The 19587-nt window shown below is 44.1% G+C and overlaps 1 protein-coding gene across 1 annotated transcript in view; it reads right to left on the reverse strand.

Moving 5' to 3' along the window:
• Positions 1-7192: 7192 nt before the first annotated feature.
• The window catches only part of LOC129644558 (collagen alpha-4(VI) chain-like), a 131339-nt gene continuing 118944 nt past the window's right edge, over positions 7193-19587 (reverse strand). Inside the window, 4 exon segments of the mRNA XM_055570142.1 lie at positions 7193-7457; positions 8376-8472; positions 10191-10874; positions 12248-12338. Coding sequence (XP_055426117.1) covers positions 7193-7457; positions 8376-8472; positions 10191-10874; positions 12248-12338 — 1137 coding nt within the window.

The raw sequence follows: 19587 nt of genomic DNA on the forward strand, positions 1-19587 counted from the left end.
ATACATAAGACAAACACTAACAGACATGAAAGGAGAAATTAACAATTAACACAATAATTGTAGGAGACTTTAGCACCCCAGTTACACCAATGGACAGATTATCAAAACAGAAAATTAATGAGGAAACACAAGTCTTAAATGATACATTAGACAAGATGGGTCTCATTGATATCTTCAGGACATTCCATCCAAATGCAGAAGAATATACCTTCTTCTCAAGTGCACATGGAACATTCTCCACATGTTGGGTCACAAATCAAACTTCAAGAAATTTAAGAAAATTGAAATCGTATCAAGCATCTTTTTCAAACACAACACTACGAGACTAGATATCAAATACAAGAAAAAAAAACTGTAAAAAACACAAACACATGGAGATTAAACAATACATTTCTAAATAACGAACAGGTTACTGAAGAAATCAAAAGGGAAATCAAAAAACTCCTAGAAACAAATGACAATGAAAACATTACAACTCAAAACCTATGGGATGCAACAAAAGCAGTTCTAAGAGGGAAGTTTATAGAATACAATCCTACCTCAAGAAACAAGAAAAACATTGAATAGACAACCTCACTTTATACCTAAAACAACTGGGAAAAGAACAAGAAAAACCTCAAAATTAGCAGAAGGAAATAAATTATAAAGATCAAAGCAGAAATGAATGAAAAAGAAATGAAAGAAACAATAGTAAAGATAAAATATTGTAAAGTAATTAGCCTCTAATTAAAATAAATAAATATAAATTTTAAAAAAAACCTAAAAGCTGGTTCTTTGAGAAGATAAACAAAATTAACAAACCTCTAGCCAGACTCATCAGGAAAAAAAGAGAGAAGAATCAAATCAAAAAAATTAGAAATGAAAAAGGAGAGGTTACAACAGACAATGCAGAAATGCAAAGGATTATAAGAGACTATTGTGAACAACTATCTGGCAATAAAATTGACAGCCTGGAAGAAATGGACAGATTAAAAAGTTCAATTTTCTAAGACTGAACCAGAAAGAAACAGAAATTATGAATAACCCAATTACAAGCACTGAAATTGAAACTGTGATAAAAATATCCCCCAAAATCTCCCAAAAGCCCAAGACCTGATGGCTTCACAGGAGAATTCTATCAAACACTTAGAGAAGAGCTAATGCCTATCCTTCTAAAACTCTTTCAAAAAATTGCAGAAGGAACACTTCCAAACTCATTCTACAAGGCCACCATCACTCTGATACCAAAATCAGACAAAGACAACACAAAAAAGAAAACTACAGGCCCATATCACTGATGAACATATATTCAAAAATCCTCAACAAAATTTTAGCAAATAGAATTCAGCAACACATTAAAAAGCTCATACACCATGATCAAGTTTGGTTATCCCAGGGATGCAAGGATTTTTCAATATATGCAAACCAATCAATGTGATACACCATATTAACTGAAAGATAAAAACCATATGATAATCTCAAGAGATTCAGAAAAAGCCTTTGACAAAATTCAGCACCCATTTATGATGAAAACTCTTCAAAAAATGGGCATAGAAGGAACTCTACCTCAACATAGTAAAGGCCATATATGATAAGCCCACAGCAAACATTATTCTCAATGTTGAAAAACTGAAAGCATTCCCCCTAATATCAGGAACAAGACAAGGGTGTCCACTCTCACCACTATTATTCAACATAGCTTTGGAAGTAATAGCTACAGCAATCAGAGAAGAAAAAGAAATAAAAGGAATCCAGATCAGAAAAGAAGAAGTGAAACTCTCACTATTTGAAGATGAAATGATACTATACATATAAAACTCTAAAGATAGTATCAGAAAATTACTAGAGCTAATCAGTGAATTTAGCAAAGTCACAGGATATAAAATTGATACACAGAAATCACTTGCATTTCTATATACTAAGAATGAAAAATCAGAAAGAGAAATTAAGGAATCAATCCCATTCACCATTGCAACAAAAAGAATAAAATATCTAGGAATAAACTTACCTAAGGAGACAAAAGGGCTGTACACAGAAAATTATAAGACATTGTTGAAAGAAATCAAAGATGATATAGACAGATGGAGAGATGTTCCATATTCCTGGGTGCAAGTGTGCAACTGTTCATCACTCAGTCGTGTCCAATTCTTTGCAACCCCATAGAGGTAAGGTTCCTCTGTCCTTGGGATTTCCCAGGCAAGAATACTGGAGTGGGTTGCCATTTCCTTCTCCAGGGATCATTCCAACCCAGGGATTAAACGTGGTCTCCTGCATTACAGGCAGATTCTTTACCACTAAGCCACCAGGGAAGGAAGAATCAATATTGTGAAAATGACTATACTACCAATGCAATCTACAGATTCAGTGCCATCCCTATCAAAGTACCAATGGCATTTTTCACAGAACTAGAATAAAAAATTTCACAATTCATATGGAAATACAAAAGACCCTGAATAGCCAAAGCAGTCTTGAGAAAGAAGAATGGAGCTGGAGGAATCAACCTTCCTAACTTCAGATTATACTACAAAGCTACGGTCATCAAGACAGTATGGAACTGCACAAAAACAGAAATATAGACCAATGGAACAAAAATAAATCCATGCAACTATGGTTACCTTATTTTTGACAAAGGAGGCAAGAATATACAATGGGGCAAAGACAGCCTCTTCATTAAGTGGTGCTGGGAAAACTGGACAGCTACATGAAAAGAATGAAATTAGAACATTTCCTAATATCATACACAAAGGTAAACTCAAAATAGATTAAAGACCTAAATGTAAGATCAGAAACTATAAAACTCTTGGAGAAAAACATAGGCAGAACATTCAATGACATAAATCAAAGCAAGATCCTCTATGACCCACTTCCTAGAGTAATGGAAATAAAAACAAAAATAAACAAGTGGGACCTGATTAAACTTAAAAGCTTTTGCACAGCAAAGGAAACCATAAGCAAGGTGAAAAGACAGCCCTCAGAATGAGAGAAAATAATGGCAAATGAAACAACTGACAAAGGATTAATTTCCAAAATATAAAAGCAGCTCAAATAACTCAATACCAGAAAAATAAACAACCCAATCAAAAAGTGGGAAAAAGAGCTAAACAGACATTTCTCCAGAGAAGACATACAGATGGCTAACAAACACATGAAAAGATGCTCAACATTGCTCATTATTAGAGAAATGCAAATCAAAACTACAATGAGATATCACCTCACACTGGTCAGAATGGCCCTCATCAAAAAGTCTACAAACAACAAATGTTGGAGAGGATGTGGAAAAAAGGGAACCCTCTTACACTGTTGGTGGGAATGTAAATTGATACAGCCACTATGGAAGACAGTATGGAGATTCCTTAAAAGACTAGGACTGAAACCACCATATGACCCAGAAATCTCAGTCCTAGGCATATACTCGGAGAAGGCAATGGCAACCCACTCCAGTACTCTTGCCTGGAAAATCCCATGGACGGAGGAGCCTGGTAGGCTGCAGTCCATGGGGTCGCTAAGAGTCGGACACGACTGAGAGACTTCACTTTCACTTTTCACTTTCATGCACTGAAGAAGGCAATGGCAACCCACTCCAGTGTTCTTTCCTGGAGAATCCCAGGGACAGAGGAGCCTAGTGGGCTGCTGTCTATGGGGTCGCACAGAGTCGGACACAACTGAAGTGACTTAGCAGCAGCAGCAGCAGGCATATACTCAGAGGAAAGCAAAATTGAAAAAGACACATGTACCCCAATGTTCATTGCAGCAGTATTTACAATAGATAGAACATGGAAGCAACCTAGATGTCCATCGACAGATGAATGGATAAAGAAGTTGTTGTACATATACACAATGGAATATTACTCAGCCATAAAAAGGAATGCATTTGAGTCAGTTCTAAGGGGGAGGATGAACCTAGAGCCTATTATACAGAGTGAAGTAAGTCAGAAAAAGAAAGATAAATACCATATACTAATGTATATATACTGAATCTAGAAAGATGGTACTGAATATTTTATTTGCAGGGCAGCAGTGGAGAAACAGACATAGAGAACAGGCTTATGGACACAGGGAGACGGGAGGAGAGGGTGAGATGTATGGAGAGAGTCACATGGAAGCTGACATTACCATGTGTAAAATAGACAGCCAACAGGAATCTGCTATGTGTCTCATGAAACTCAAGCAGGATCTCTGTATCAACCTAGAGGGGTGGGATGGGGAGAGAGATGGGAGGGAGGTTCAAGAGGGAGGGGATATATGTATACCTATGGCTGCTTCGTGTTGAAGTTTGACAGAAAACAACAAAATTCTGCAAAGCAATTATCCTTCCATTAAAAAATAAATTAACTTTTTTTTAAAGTCTACCAATAACAAATGCTGGAGATAGTTTGGAGAAAAGGGAACTCTCCTACACTGTTGGTGGGAATATATTAATAAATTGCTGTAGCAACTATGGAGAACAGTGTGGAGGTTCCTCCAAAAAACTAAAAATGGAGTTGGAGTTGCCATATGTTTCTGCAGTCCCACTCCTGGGCATATATCTGGGGAAAAAAAATATAATTCAAAAAGATACATGTATCCCAACATTCACAGTAGCGCTATTTGCAATTCACCAATACATGGAAACTTCCCAATATCCATCAACAGATGAATGGGTAAATAAAATATGGTACATAGGTACAATGGAACATTAGCCATGAAAAGGAATGAATGCCATTTGCAGCATTGGACCTAGGGGCTTCTCAGGTGGCGCTAGTGGTAAAGAACCCACCTGCCAATGCAGGCGACATAAGAGATGTGGGTTCAGTCCCTGGATTGGGAAGATCCCCTGGAGGAGGGCATGGCAACCCACTCCAGTATTCATGCCTGGAGAATCTCAAGGACAGAGGAGTCTGTGGGCTACAGTCCATGGGGTTCCAAAGAGTCAGACATGACTGAAGCAACTTCAGACACATGCACACAGTTGGACCTACAGATTATCATACTAAGGGAAATAAATCAGAAAAAAAGACAAATACCATATGATATCACTTATCTGTGGAATCTAAAATATGATGCAAATAAAATTATCTATGAAACAGAAAGATACCCACTCAGAAAACAGACTTGTGGTTGCTATGAGGAAAATGGTTAGGGGGGATGGACTGGGAGTCTGGGGTTAGAAGATAGAGTGGATAGACAACAAGGTCCTACTATAAAGCACAGAGAACTGTATTTAGTATCCTGTAATAAACCACAATGGAAAAGAATACACACACACACACACACATACACACATACACACACATACATGTAACTGAGTCACTGAGCAGAAACTAACAGAACACTGGAAATCAACTATATTTCCATTAAAAAATAAAGAAAGAATAAATTTCAAAAATTGTGTTGTCTCTGCAGCTAACACAGGAGAGGACTTGACGAGGAAGGCAGTGGGCAGCAGTGATTCAGCCCTGAGGAGCTGCAGTCAGTGAGGTCTGACCAGCCCTTTGGTCCCTTGATGGCTTTCAGCACACCCTTAAAGACAAGAAACAGCTCTTTCTTCTGACTGGAGGGCAGGGAGCAAGGCTGGCAGCTACACAGGGAGTTGCAGGAGGTTGCACTTGGCTGCCTTTACTTCTGAAACCAAGAAAACAGGGCAGGTGCTAGAGGAGAAGACATGGAGGAAGTGGGGTGAGGAGGAGGCAAAGGCTCGGGACAACCTTGGGATACAGCGGGAGAGGGCACTGGCCACAGCCAAGGAACAGAGCTCAGGGGAATTCTGGAAACCATCACACCCCTGCAAATAGCACTGAACTTTATCACGAGGAGGCTCTCTTCCACCCTGTTCACCTTGATTCTGTGCGGAAAGACTCACTGGGGCCATGTTTTTCACTCTCAGTTGCTCAGGAGAATCACCGGCTCAGTTCCACACCTAGAGATTCTGATTGGATTGCTCTGGGATGAGGTCTGGGTGGTGAGAATGCTTAAAACTTCTTAGATGATTCTCAATTACAACCAAGATTGAAAACCACTGCCTTAGTAACCTTTAGCACACTTGGCAGACATTATACACAAAAAGCATTAACAGTCAACAAGATAAGTTTTTCTGTGGTTAATGTATAGCCTAAGAAGGGGAAATGTTACTGTCCTGCCTAGTATTCCCATGTCTGTCCAGTTTTTCCTTTCCTCTGGATGTGTGTTTTCTTTGGAAAAGACATAGGACAAATCAGCATCTTAGCAGCTAGCTTGTATGCTTACTGTGTGACAAACATATGAATTATCAAGTTTCATCTTCAAAACAACCCCATGAGTCAGGCGCTCACATAATCCCCATTTTACAGGTCAGAAAACTGAGCTGCAGAGAGAGGAAATAACTTTTCATGGCCATCTAGATAGAGCACCAGAGACAGAATCATGCAGGCACATTTAAAACCTCTGGGAGGCGACCTCTCATCTAATCTAAGTGAGACTGACCATACCACTCTCTAGAAACTCTCAGCTATCCTTTCCCTGCCTTTTAGAAACTTCAGAATCAAATGCCCTCAGATCCCTTTCTAATGTGTTTACTGTTGGGCTTAATTTGTTGGTCCCATGTAAGAGGTGGCAATGGCATTGGCTGTAACCCAAAACTGATGCTACAGTTGCCTTGAAAAATGAAAGTGTTAGTAGCTCAGTTGTGTCCAACTCTATGAGATCCCATAGACCAAAGCCTGCCAGGCTCCTCTGTCCATGGACTTCTCCAGGCAAGAATACTGGAGTGGGTTGCCATTCCCTTCTACAGGGGATCTTCCAGATCCAGGGATCAAACCCAGGTCTCCTACACTGCAGGTGGACTCTTTACCGTCTGAGCCACCAAGGGAGCATGGTTGTCTTAGATGGATCCAAAATGTTCCTTAAACTCGGTCAGAACACATGTGGCCACTCATAGATGAAGGAGCCTTCTACAAGCCAGAGCATCTTCCCTCAAGGTCAAGGGTATGTTCGCCACTTCTGCAATAGATCATTGTTTCCACAATGAAGTACAGACACTCCATGGGGTGAGACTCTATAACACTCCCTCAGACAGCTTCTGTTAGCTCCATACTTAAAGTCAAATAAAAGTCAGCCTTCTACTATTTCCTTAAACTAGTTATTTGTAGCTGCATACACGAATCTGTGCTCTTGCAAGCAAACTACACAAAGCTGATGTCTGCATGCTAACACAGCGCACAGGATTTTTTTTTTAAGCTAAAGATTTTTAAAGGTAAATTCAACCCAAGGAGCAAGGAGTAGTTGGGTTTATACCATAGACATTGCCCGAATTTCTTTCTTTTCCAGTTTTTTTCAGTTTTGCTGGATCTTTTTGATGATTTTCTTCAGCATCATAGCCACTCTTTTCATAATTCTCAAGTGCTTCTTGCTGAGTGATAGACGTCATTGTGGCTTCTCTATTCTCCTCTCGAAAAGAGCCTGCTGCTTCGAGTGCTTCCAAATCATCAGTAAGGCCAGATTTGCCAAACTGGCGCTTGGGCAACCTGCACAGAAACAAAAGACTGGGAGAATGAGGGGGTGAGTCCCACTTGGTACCACTGGGCTCAGGGAGCCTCAGGCTTGGGTATCTGCTGATGGCTTCATTATCAAACCAGCTGTTGTCTTAGATTTGCAAGGGTGTTGGGACAAACATCAGAATAATATGTTTATCACTATCCATTTTACCTCCAGGACGTGGGATTAGAGGATGGGGAATGCAGTGGATAGGAAAATTGTTACTGATTGCTCTTATACACTTACATGCTCCTTGAATTTTATTGGTCCTGTATTACTCTTACTATTGAAAAATAAGAAAACAGAAACCAAACCATATCAGAATCGTCAAACACAGGAGCATCTGAATCCCAGTGGTTTGAGTCAAGGACTGGTTTGCCTGTGACCTGAGGAAGAGAGGCAATGGTTTTTCCAGTGGTCTTGTATGGAAGTGAGAGTTGGACTCTAAAGAAAGCTGAGCAAAGAAGAATCGATGCTTTTGAACTGTGGTGTTGGAGAAGACTCTTGAGAGTCGCTTGGACTTAAAGGAGATCCAACCAGTCCATCCTAAAGGAAATCAGTCCTGAATATTCATTGGAAGGACTGATGCTGAAGCTGAGAGTCCAGTACTTTGGCCACCTGATGAGAAGAACTGAGTCATTTGAAAAGACCCCAATGCTGGGAAAGACTGAGGGCAGGAGCAGAAGGGGACGACAGAGGATGAGATGGTTGGATGGCATCACTGACTCAATGGACATGAGTTTGGGTAAACTCTGGAAGTTGGTGATGGACAGGGAGGCCTGGTGTGCTGCAGTTCATGGGCACAAAGAGTTGGACATGACTGAGTGACTGAACTGAACTGAACTTAGGGAGACAGTCCCTGCAGGGCACAGAGCCATGGGACAAGCCCAGCCCTGCCCTCAGCCTACCTCTTGACAGGCAAGATGTGTTGCAGCAGGGTGTCCCCTCGGCTTGGGCCCCCACACTTTTCAATGAGCTCTGGAGGTGGGTACTGATTAGTGCCACCTAAAAATGAAATAAAACATCACATCAAATAAAGCATAAAATGATATGAAGCTCAAAAATAAAATGAAGTAAAATAAAGCACAAGACCAAAATATTATCCATTAAGACATAAGACATAAAATCAATTAAAGTGTAAAATATACAATAAAACAAATTAAAGTATAACACAATAAAATAGAAAACAAAAAAGTCTATTGACATAAAATCAAAAAGATGTAAACTCAAAGCACAAAATAAATACAAATAGAAGAATAAAATACAAGCAAAATGAAAGTATAAAATGAATTCTATTGTATAAGCAATATAAAATAAAATCATAACATAAAAGAATAGAACAAAATATGAAATGCAACCTAATGTAATAAAACATATAAAGTAAAGCAAAATTAAAACAGACTAGAAAAATAATCCTATAGCCTCCTTCTCCCTCAAAGAATCACTAAGCCTTCAGTCATCTGTTACAATTCCTTCTTCCACCTCTTGCAAAGGTAAGGAATCTCAAGGTTCCCTGACCTTTCTAGAATCACACAGCTCTTGAGTGGCAAAGATTAGACGAGAACCAATTCATTAATGTCCATGTCTCTCAAGTTACAGAGGCACAAGTGCTGTGTCTCTATTTCTAAGGTGTCCATCAGACTGCCTTTATTCCCTCAGTGACAGCGGAGCTTTATGTGACGGGATGTCATACCCACTTATAAACTGAGAAGCTGATGTCTCCCAGCAAAGAGGGCAGGAAGGCCTCCCATGCCACAAGGAGGCCCACACATGAGTTGTTTGGGACTATGCACTGTTGGACAAAGCCCAAGACAAACTCCTGCAAATGTGACCAGGATAATACCCACCCTCCAGTCCTAACCATCTCCATCATCATGCTAGGATACAGATTTGGTGCCAGTTACCCATAAATCTCATTCAACTTGTTCTGACTGGAAGTGAAGAAGTAGGACAGGATACAGGGAAGAATTCTGGCCAAGATGCATGGTCACAGCACTTTTCACCGGTGTTCCAACCTGAGATGGGAGGCTCCAGACTTCTGTCCTGTCTCCCTCATTTCCTAGCAAGTCCCTGAAAACTCTTGCTACTCAAAGTACGGTCCCTGCACCAGCAGCGTCAACCAGGAGCTTATTTAAAATGTGGACTGTCCACTTTTGCTGCACAGAGAAATACACATTATAAACTGACTATACTTCAATGAAATCTTTTTAAAAAATGCAGACTCTCGGGCCCCAGCTCAGACGCACTGAATCAAAATCCAAAGTGTAACTAGATTCCCAGGAAAAGCATGTGCATGTTAAAATCTGAGAAGCACTGTTCTTTAGCAGTGGACTCTAAATCACTGGACACAGCAATAACAGTAACTATTCTTTATGCACATACAGCAATGTTGCTTCCACGCACATATTTGAACACAGGCTTCACAAATAGAGAAGAGATTTTTATCCTCATTCTGGTAAATGACAAAATCAAAAGATTCGGTGGAAACCTGAGGCCTCCCAGCCACCAGACAAGAAGCCAACACTAAGCTTGGCAGCGTGTCAGGGCAACATAGCTTAGGGTTTTCAGGAAGTGGGGTGCACTCTGGGGTCTCCCCTAGAGGTGGAGACCACGGGGCAGCCTACAGCCCAGCAAGGGTGATGGTGCCATGGGCACCCACCCACCCATATGCCAGGCTCTGTGCTTGCCTCTTCCCACCCCGCCAGGCATCCCTGTCCGCTCACTTTTTAAGAGGTTCAGGAAGGCCCGCGTGAAGCTCAGGGCATAAGCCACCTCTGCCTCTGAGACCCCTTCTAGGCGTAGCAGGTGCTGCTCTGAGGGAGAGCTGGCCAGGTGGACCAGCTCTGCCAGCTCACGGGTCCCCACGCCCGGGCCCAAGGCCAGCACAAACAGAGTGATGCCCTTGCACTTGGCCTCCAGGGACAGAGTCCTTAATTTCTCCCGGTCCCAGCTGCTGGTCTCACTGGCCACGATGGCAAAGAGGACCTGTGCCCTCTGGAGCAGCGGGGCGGCCAGGAGCACCTTCTCCAGCGTCCACTCCAGGGCATGGCCCAGGGCCGGCGCTCCCCGCAGGGGGTGGCCTGCAGCCTCGCGGATGCTCCTCTGCATCTGTGCCCGGTGGCCATACGCAGTCAGGTGGAAGCCCTCGAGCACGGGGGACCTCCCCTCTCCAGGCCAGAAGCTGGGGGTCGTGTGTGTCACCAGGGCCACGCGGGCTCCATGGGGAGACGTGCTCGGCTGCCTAGACACCTCCAGCTCGTCGAGCACGGAGTCCACCAGGGTCAAGGCTACACGGTAGAGGTCGGCGCCCACGCCACGGGAGCCGTCCACCACGAAGGCGATGTCTGCATCCACTTGCAGAGGCCCGGGCCTGCCCTGCCCGCACTCCGGGGCCGGGAGGCACTGATCTGTGGAGGAGAAGAGGGGTTACCATGTGTCCCTTTCCTTTCCAGGCACACACGCTTCCAGGCACTCAGTAGGGAGAGCCACTGTTGAAGGCTGTCTGCCTGGGGATGACTTCAGCCAGAAGATGGGCGCTGTAAATAAACATGCCTGTTTTTCAGAAGAAGAGTTGAGAGTATATCTGATTCCACAGTTAATGTTTCTAACCACTAGGCCACATGGCTTCCTAATCCCTAGGTTCAGAGCCCCTCTACTTGGTACAGTCAAGCCGGCCTCTTACTGGGTGTGTGACCCCGGGGCAGATTACTCAGATTCCTCATCTGTCTGATGGAGATAGAATGTGAAAGTGAGAGTGAAGTTGCTCAGTCGTGTCCAACTCTGCAACCCCATGGACTGTAGCCTACCAGACTCCTCCATCCATGGAATTTTCCAGGCAAAAGTAGTAGAGTGGGTTGCCATTTCCTTCTCCACTGATGGAGATAATGATACTCATAATAATAAACCTCTCTTATGAAGCTGTTTGTGCAGTTTTTAACTTTAAAGTGAGTTAATATACCTAAGTGCTCAGAACAACGCCTGTGTAGTCAAAGCTCAGGTTCCATAAACCCCAGCTGGGTTTTCACTTGTGCAGGAGTGGGTAGAGGCCCAGAGGGACCACAGCGTCAAACAAAATAATGAACGGGAAAGAAGTTCATCAGCTGTAACATGCCCTACGAACAGCAGTTTCTATATCTGACCAGGTTTTCAGAGCCACACCTCTCACGGCAGCTTTAGGACTTAGGGTGGATCCAGGAGAGGGAGCTGCAGAATTCCCTTTTGCTTTTCTGTCCAAGACTCGGGCTGGCCCCAGGGGAAGGTGATGTGCAGGACAGCTCTTCACATGTGGATGTGCGTGGGTTTCAGCAACACTGCTTCTTCTGTGCCCAGGCTGGTGTGAGGTGTGGGAAGCTGGGGTCTTTCTGAGACCCTGCTGGTGGCCAATGGCAGTTCCAGGCCAAGAACTCAATGCTCTTGACCTGAGCTCAGTGGTCCGCCCGTCACACTAATGGTCAAATGAGGAAGGGACACGAACCCAGGCATATCCAGAAGCCTTGGCAGGACAGGTAAGGAGGCGGAGGGGCCAGGATGAGAAGCCAGGGAGGGGGAGGGACCGGATGGTGAGGCACTAGCTGATACTTGCTCTCCAAAGGGGGCAGGCACTGCGCATCTCTGGCTGACTGTGGCCACAAAGGAATGCCGTGTCTGAGACTCTCCAGCCTGTTCTGACTTCCCAAGAAAAACTGATACACATCTGCAGAGCAGAGCTGGCCTGTGGCCACCAGCTAATTCACCCTGCTCTGAAGACATCGATCCGACCAGCAGCGCCATCCAGGCTTACCATAGCAGAGGGTGCAGCGGGCCATGCGTTCCACATGCTGCTGGCTCTCTGTCTCCCAGGCATACAGATGAAATCTGTTGCTTCCATTCATCTAGTGCCAACACATACACAAATCATCATTAGCGGTGCTAAATCTCAGGCCACATTTTTCATGCACCTTCCAATTCAGATGAGAAAAACATGAATATGATATTTTTAAAGAACATGTGTAACTCTCTATGTCTATATAATTTGGCATTTATAGTCCAGCTATTTACAGTCACTTAGTTCTCTAGTCCTCAGCTGGAGGCTGGACTATACCATCGGTGTGGGTATATGAGGTGTGGCCACATGTATAAAACTCAACTAACGTCAGGTCTATTGGAGTGAGGGTAAGGGAGTTAAGGCTTCAGTCATTTGTAAATTCTGTAAATCTCTGGGGATTGTCCATGGTGTGTGATGCAGTGTGGTGGGAGTTATTAATCAAGAACATGCAGACCCTTCAAGGACATGGTCACAGATCTAGGTCATAAGCCACAAGGATGGAAGGAGGCAGAGATCATCAGAGAGGCCAGAGCTGATAAGAGGGAGGGGGAATCAGGGAAGGTTTTGTAGGGATGGAAAACCCATTTATTTCCTTCACAGACCCTTTCCTATAATGATTAATTTAATAACTGATATCAGGTTTAAAAGACAAATTATATTAACAGTAATGAATCCAGCAAGGTCCATGTGATAACTGGCTAGATAACCAACAAACTTATTCTCTCTTCTTCTGAAAACCAGACTACATTTCCATCCTTCCCTGCAGTCACTTGGACCATATGACCAAGGTCTAGCCAACAGCATGGAGGTGGAAGCAGTGAATGCCACTTCCAGGGTATGCACGAGCTTCACCTCCTCCTTTGCCAGCCAGCTGTGGAGGATTCAGAAAAGGCCTTGAGGCCCTAGGACATGATGGAGTCACTGATAGAAGGAGCCTGGGTCCTGAATGCAGCAAAGTACCCTTCCTTTCACCCACACTCCCAAGGAACCCACGTCACTGGTGACAGATGGAGAAATAACACTTTCTCGTGTTGAGCCCCTGAGACTGGGGCAGGCACGCTCTGGCTAATGCAGGCTCTTTGCAGGGTTTCCCCCTTGTAATGATTAGGAACACTTTCATATTATTTCTCTCAGGAATTGAGGTGTGGTTTGCAAAGAGCTGGATATCCAAGCTTAGTCACGGCCATGTGGTTTTCCACCCTGTCAAAGCGTGTAGGACAGGGACTTCCCTGGTTGAGAATTAGCCTTCCAGGGCAGGGGACACAGGTTCAACCCCTGGTTAGGAAAGATCCCACATGCCCATGTGGAGCAGCTAGGCCCGTGTACCACAGCTACTGAGCCTGTGCTCCAGAAGAGAAGACCTCACGCTGCAACTAAGGCCTAGCACAGCCAAATAAATATATAAAATAAATCACTTTTTTAAAGCATGTAGGACAGTACTACTCCCTGGGAGTCAGTCCTGTGCCTTGCATCCCTTTGGCTGGGACCAGGCAGACCTGGCCCTTACTCTGGTGGCAAGGTGCTCAGCAAACAAAGATGTCATGCCTGTCCTCAGGGAGCGAGACAGGTAGGGTTTACTTTGGAAAAGAACATTCTGGAACGCACACTCCTTACAGAGCATTCACTCTTTCTGTTAGGACTGCCGTGTATCCCCAGCATGATCCTTCACACTGAGTTTCCCTGAAGGAAAAACACTTGTGGGGAAAGAAATATTGAGAGTGGAACTTTTGTTTATGCTAATATAACACAAAACAAACATGAGAACATTCCTAAGTCTCCCATGCTAAAAGCCATCTACTGCTGCTAAGTCACTTCAGTCGTGTCTGACTCTGTGTGACCCCATAGACGTCAGCCCACCAGGCTCCCCTGTCCCTGAGATTCTCCAGGCAAGAACACTGGAGTGGGTTGCCATTTCCTTCTCCAATGCATGAAAGTGAAAAAGTGAAAGCGAAGTCACTCAGTCATGTCTGACTCTTAGTGACCCCATGGACTTCAGCCCACCAGGCTCCTCCATCCATGGGATTTTCCAGGCAAGAGTACTGGAGTGGGGTGCCATTGCCTTCTCTAAAATGAGGCTTTTTCCTGACTTAGACATTCCGAGTCAACCAAGACTGATGAAAGGGCTGCTAGGAAAAGACATAACAAACCACTTGGAGGCACAGAAATGACAGAGCCACACCTTCAAAGAGTGGAAGGACCGACAAACAATGTTCAAGAAAGAAAGACGCCCCATAACACATTTTAGTAACACAGGAACCGGAGATGCATTTCAAAGCGGATGAATAAAGGGAACCTGATGAAGGTAATGACATCTGGCACTTTTGGGAGAATCAGTAGGACCCTTAACTGGCAAAGAAGCATTATGGTGTGAAGGAACAGCAGGCACAGATGCCCAGAGATAAGCAGTGGCTATTCATGATTCTTCTCAACACCCTCCACCCCCAGGGAGAAGACACATTCCAACGGACAGCACATTTGAAACCCTGCAACACCCAGCCAGATAGAGGGAAGCTGAGACGAGCAGTGAGTGCAGAGTTGCCAACACCCAACATTCAGATCCATTCCACATGGTCATCAGATCTGAGTATCGGCCACACTAAAGTCGACGTAGTAAATCACCAAGCATTAGAGACAACAGTGTCGGCATGGATGTGGCACATTAACAGCTTTACTGGAAATCACATGAGGCCATCTGGAAGGCTTCTGAAACCAGGATCCACAGCAGTGTTCCAGGAGATATGAGAAGACTGGGGTAGCACTGGGAACATGGACTTTCCTCCAGGAGTTGTGGGGAAAGGCTAACCTGGTGAATATTATGCTTAAATCATGGGAAATGTGGTTGAAGTGTCTTATAAAATGCAAAGTTGATGAGACTTTTAGAGGCAGTATGAAAGACTTCAAATAAACTCAAGCATACCCTCAAGTTTGTATTCATATTAAGGAAAGGTTCACAGGAAAAGTTCTAGGCAGCACCAACGGAACCAGGTGTCAGGAGCTCAGGTCCCAGTCCTTGGTTTGCAAGGATTGGCTGGGCGGCCTCGAACAAGCCTTTGGCCTATTTCCTCAACAACAGAATTTGGGGTAGGAGTCAATGCTGCTGAGGTTTCTTCCTGTCTCAACACAGCCTGGTCCTTCATAAGCGTCCTCGGAATCTGCCTTGTTCGAAACACGGTGTTAACTTTCTTCTCAGAGCAGCTCAACTCTTCCATCTGCTGTTCTGCCAGCTGGAGAACAACCAAATTCAACTGAATTGGAATTACTACAAAATGTTTAACTTTTTTTTTTTTAAACTCTGAGGAAGAATACTTTGACGATAACGCTTAAAATTTTTTACTGTTCTTACAAAGATCAAATTGTGGGAACAAGTACACAAAGACGCAGCAGAGGTCTATGGGGAATACTGATCCACTTTAGACTTATCAGCATCTAGCTGTTGTTCATTAACATCTCATTACTTTGACTTTGGGCTTGCCAGCACAGTCACTGATAAGGTAGACAAGATGATTCTGAAGAAGGCTCAAGCAGAGAGATCGTGTGGGAGGGGACTGCAGCATGAAAAGAGGAGCCCAGCTCCATGATCCCCACTGCAGATGCCCATCAGCACCAGAGAAGGAAACCTCACCAACAGGGCACCTGAAAGACAAGCCACGTGACGTGCTGACAGCTCGGATGCGCTGCAGCTTCAATCAGCGCCTCTCATGACTCCGTCAACCAGCTTCCTCTCTGAGTGTCCAGTTGTGCTCTCATGAGACTGAAGTGCAGCGAAGTGAAGCTGCTCAGTCGTGTCCGACTCTTTGCGACCCCATGGACTGTAGCACGCCAGGCCTCCTCAGTCAATGGAATTTTCCAGATGAGAGTACTGGAGTGGGTTGCCATTTCCTTCTCTAGGGGACCTTAGCTGGGTACTAAAGACAAGTAAACTCCAGGAGTTGGTGATGGACAGGGAGGCCTGGCGTGCTGCAGTCCATGGGGTCACAAAGAGTCACACATGACTGAGCGACTGAACTGAACTGAACTGAACTGAACTGAAAGACAGAGTGCATGGGGAAGGGGCGGGAAAGGATAAAGCACAGGGATTTGCATAAACATTCTCTTTTTTTTTAAATAGAAGGATACAGACAACCTTCAAACCTCAGCGCCCAGCATTAAAGAACACTCTGTGGGCCCTGAGCTCAAGAAACCCACAGGGTTCAAATCAATACTTGACTGCTTTTGGGCTGAGTTCCCAGAGGCCACAGGACAGTGCTGTTTTCTGGGACTGAGCTGGAGGAGGCTCCTTGGCTCGGGCAGATGGGAGGAGAGGGGATGGAAGCAAGTGCTGAGAAGCAGGAGTCACCAAGGGCTGAGGAAGTGCTGACAGGACCCCAGGGAGGGAGAGTCAGAAACCATCTGGAGTCTCATTCCAGCTCGAGGCAGGAGGCATGGTCCCGCCAGGAGCGCCATGAAGCTGCTGGCTCTTCCTGGACTTCTCAGCAAATGCTGGGGGTCGACCATGGATTGGGGGTGTTGAGTGATAGAGAGGAACCAGGGAGTCAGACCTCCAGAGTGCGGATTCAAGACTGCGTTGTTTAGAACAAGTCAGTTCAGCTCCGACTTTCCCTCACTTCCTCTGGGAAATGTTTTATCATAATTAACTTGCAAGATTAGTATGGGGATCAGCCCAAGACCCCTCAGACTTTACCACTCATGGAAACCACATGGGGATCTCATTAGGGATGCGGAGCCTGATGGACTGGGTGAGAGAGAAAGGTTAAGATTTGGCTTTTCTCACAAACCTAGGTGAGACTGATGGGTTGCTGGTCCCGTGAACACACCTTGAGGAGTGAAGAGTAATGATGACAAAGCATGAAAAGCATATAGCATGGTGGCTGGAACTTCATAGGTGCTATAAATACATGGAAGCTTTCCAATTTCACAGGTGGTTACCAGGCAAAGGCGCACTAGTAATGCCCTTGAGGAGACAGCAGTAACAATGGCCTGCACTTTGCATACACAGAAAGTGTCAGTGGTCCCGGTAAACACTACCTCTTGTAGCTCTCACAGCACATCTGTGAGTTTATCCCCATCTCACATATGACCAAATTGAAGCGCCAGTGACAAATCACGTGTCCAGATTACACAAGGGGCAAAGCCAGAGTTTAAAGCTTCATTGCCCAATTCCTTTCCTTGGCTTCTGATCCTGGTGGTGCCTCTTGGGTGGTAACAATCTAATCAAAACCAGCAGCCCAACAAGGCCTCAACAGCAGGTCATCTGATGGCCTCTGAGTGTCTGTCTGGACAACCCAGCACATCCTTCAGAAAAAAAGGGAAATTAATGTCCTCCTGCAACTGTTCTGAATTCTAAATTATACCATTTTTAAATTACTCCCCCCAAAACCCTTTGGCCTTCCTGTTAATATTGTCATCTTCTACAGCTAATGGCTTTTGTCTCCATGATAGCCAATTCTTAGGATTTTTTTTTTTTTTAAGAGCAATATACAGAAAGAGAAATAGAGCCAGTTCATAAATCTTTCTCACAGTATTCTTGTATGTGTGTGTGTGTATGTTAGTAGCTCAGTCGTGTCCAACTCTTTGGGACCCCATGGACTGTAGCCCACCAGGCTCCTTTGTCCTCGGGATTCTCCAGGCAAGAAGACTGGAGTGGGTTACCATTTCCTTCTCTTGTATAGGTAAAACTAATTAATACACAGGAGGAGCTGAGAACATCTCAACTATCTTATTTTCCTATTTTTGACTTTTGAATTAAAATCTCATTGTGAATGGGGATTCCAGACTCTGAGAAACTTATTTTCTTCTCTGTGCCTCAGTTTCATCATCTGAAAAAATATCAGTCATCTCTTTGAGTTGTTATAAGGATTATATGAATCTTTACATAAGAAGATCTTTGAATAGCATCTGGATCAATAAATATGAGCTATTTTGAAAGCTATTGTTTCAAAGGAACAAATGCTACATTTTTTATAAAGAAAAATGAAATTTAAAATGAGGCACACAAGTTGCATTTTCCCTGTAATGCTCCATTTTTAGACTTTAAAAGAGGGTGCATATTAAGTCTTATGTTTTGGGACACAAGACAATTGGACATTTCTTAATGGGATTCAGCACAAATAGCCCAAGTGTTACAATATTGCTTTAGTTAGAGCTCAGGTTGATATAATGGATGGCTTAAGAAATCTTTCCAACATGCCCCACAACTTCCAAGCATGTTTAAACAGACTGAGAAATTAGGGCATCAGTTCAGTTCAGTTCAGTCGCTCAGTTGTGTCCCACTCTTTGTGACTCCATGAATCGCAGCATGCCAGGCCTCCCTGTCCATCACCAACTCCCGGAGTTCACCCAGACTCATGTCCATCGAGTGAGCGATGCCATCCAGCCATCTCATCCTCTGTCCTCCCCTTCTCCTCCTGCCCCCAATCCCTCCCACCATCAGAGTCTTTTCCAATGAGTCAACTCTTCGCATGAGGTGGCCAAAGTACTGGAGTTTCAGCTTTAGCATCATTCCTTCCAAAGAAATCCCAGGGCCGATCTCCTTCAGAATGGACTGGTTGGTTCTCCTTGCAGTCCAAGGCACTCTCAAGAGTCTTCTCCAACACCACAGTTCAAAAGCATCAATTGTTCGTCGCTCAGCCTTTTTCACAGTCCAACTCTCACATCCATACATGACCACAGGAAAAACCATAGCCTTGACTAGACGAACCTTTGTTAGCAAAGTAATGTCTGTGCTTTTAAATATGCTATCTAGGTTGGTCATAACTTTCCTTCCAAGGAGTAAGCATCTTTTAATTTCATGGCTGCAGTCACCATCTGCAGTGATTTTGGAGCCCCCAAAAATAAAGTCTGACACTGTTTCCACTGTTTCCCCATCTATCTGCCATGAAGTGATGGGACCAGATGCCATGATCTTCATTTTCTGAATGTTGAGCTTTAAGCCAACTTTTCCTCTCCACTTTCACTTTCATCAAGAGGCTTTTTAGTTCCTCTTCACTTTCTGCCATAAGGGTGGTGTCATCTGCATATCTGAGGTTATTGAGATTTCTCCTGGCAATCTTGATTCCAGCTTGTGTTTCTTCCAGTCCAGCGTTTCTCATGATGTACTCTGCATAGAAGTTAAATAAGCAGAATGACAATATACAGCCTTGACGTACTCCTTTTCCTATTTGGAACCAGTCTGTTATTCCATGTCCAGTTCTAACTGTTGCTTCCTGACCTGCATACAAATTTCTCAAGAGGCAGATCAGGTGGTCTGGTATTCCCATCTCTTTCAGAATTTTCCACAGTCTATTGTGATCCAGAGTCTAAGGCTTTGGCATAGTCAA

Source organism: Bubalus kerabau, chromosome 2 (genome assembly GCF_029407905.1).
Source record: "Bubalus kerabau isolate K-KA32 ecotype Philippines breed swamp buffalo chromosome 2, PCC_UOA_SB_1v2, whole genome shotgun sequence".
NCBI lineage: Eukaryota > Metazoa > Chordata > Mammalia > Artiodactyla > Bovidae > Bubalus > Bubalus kerabau.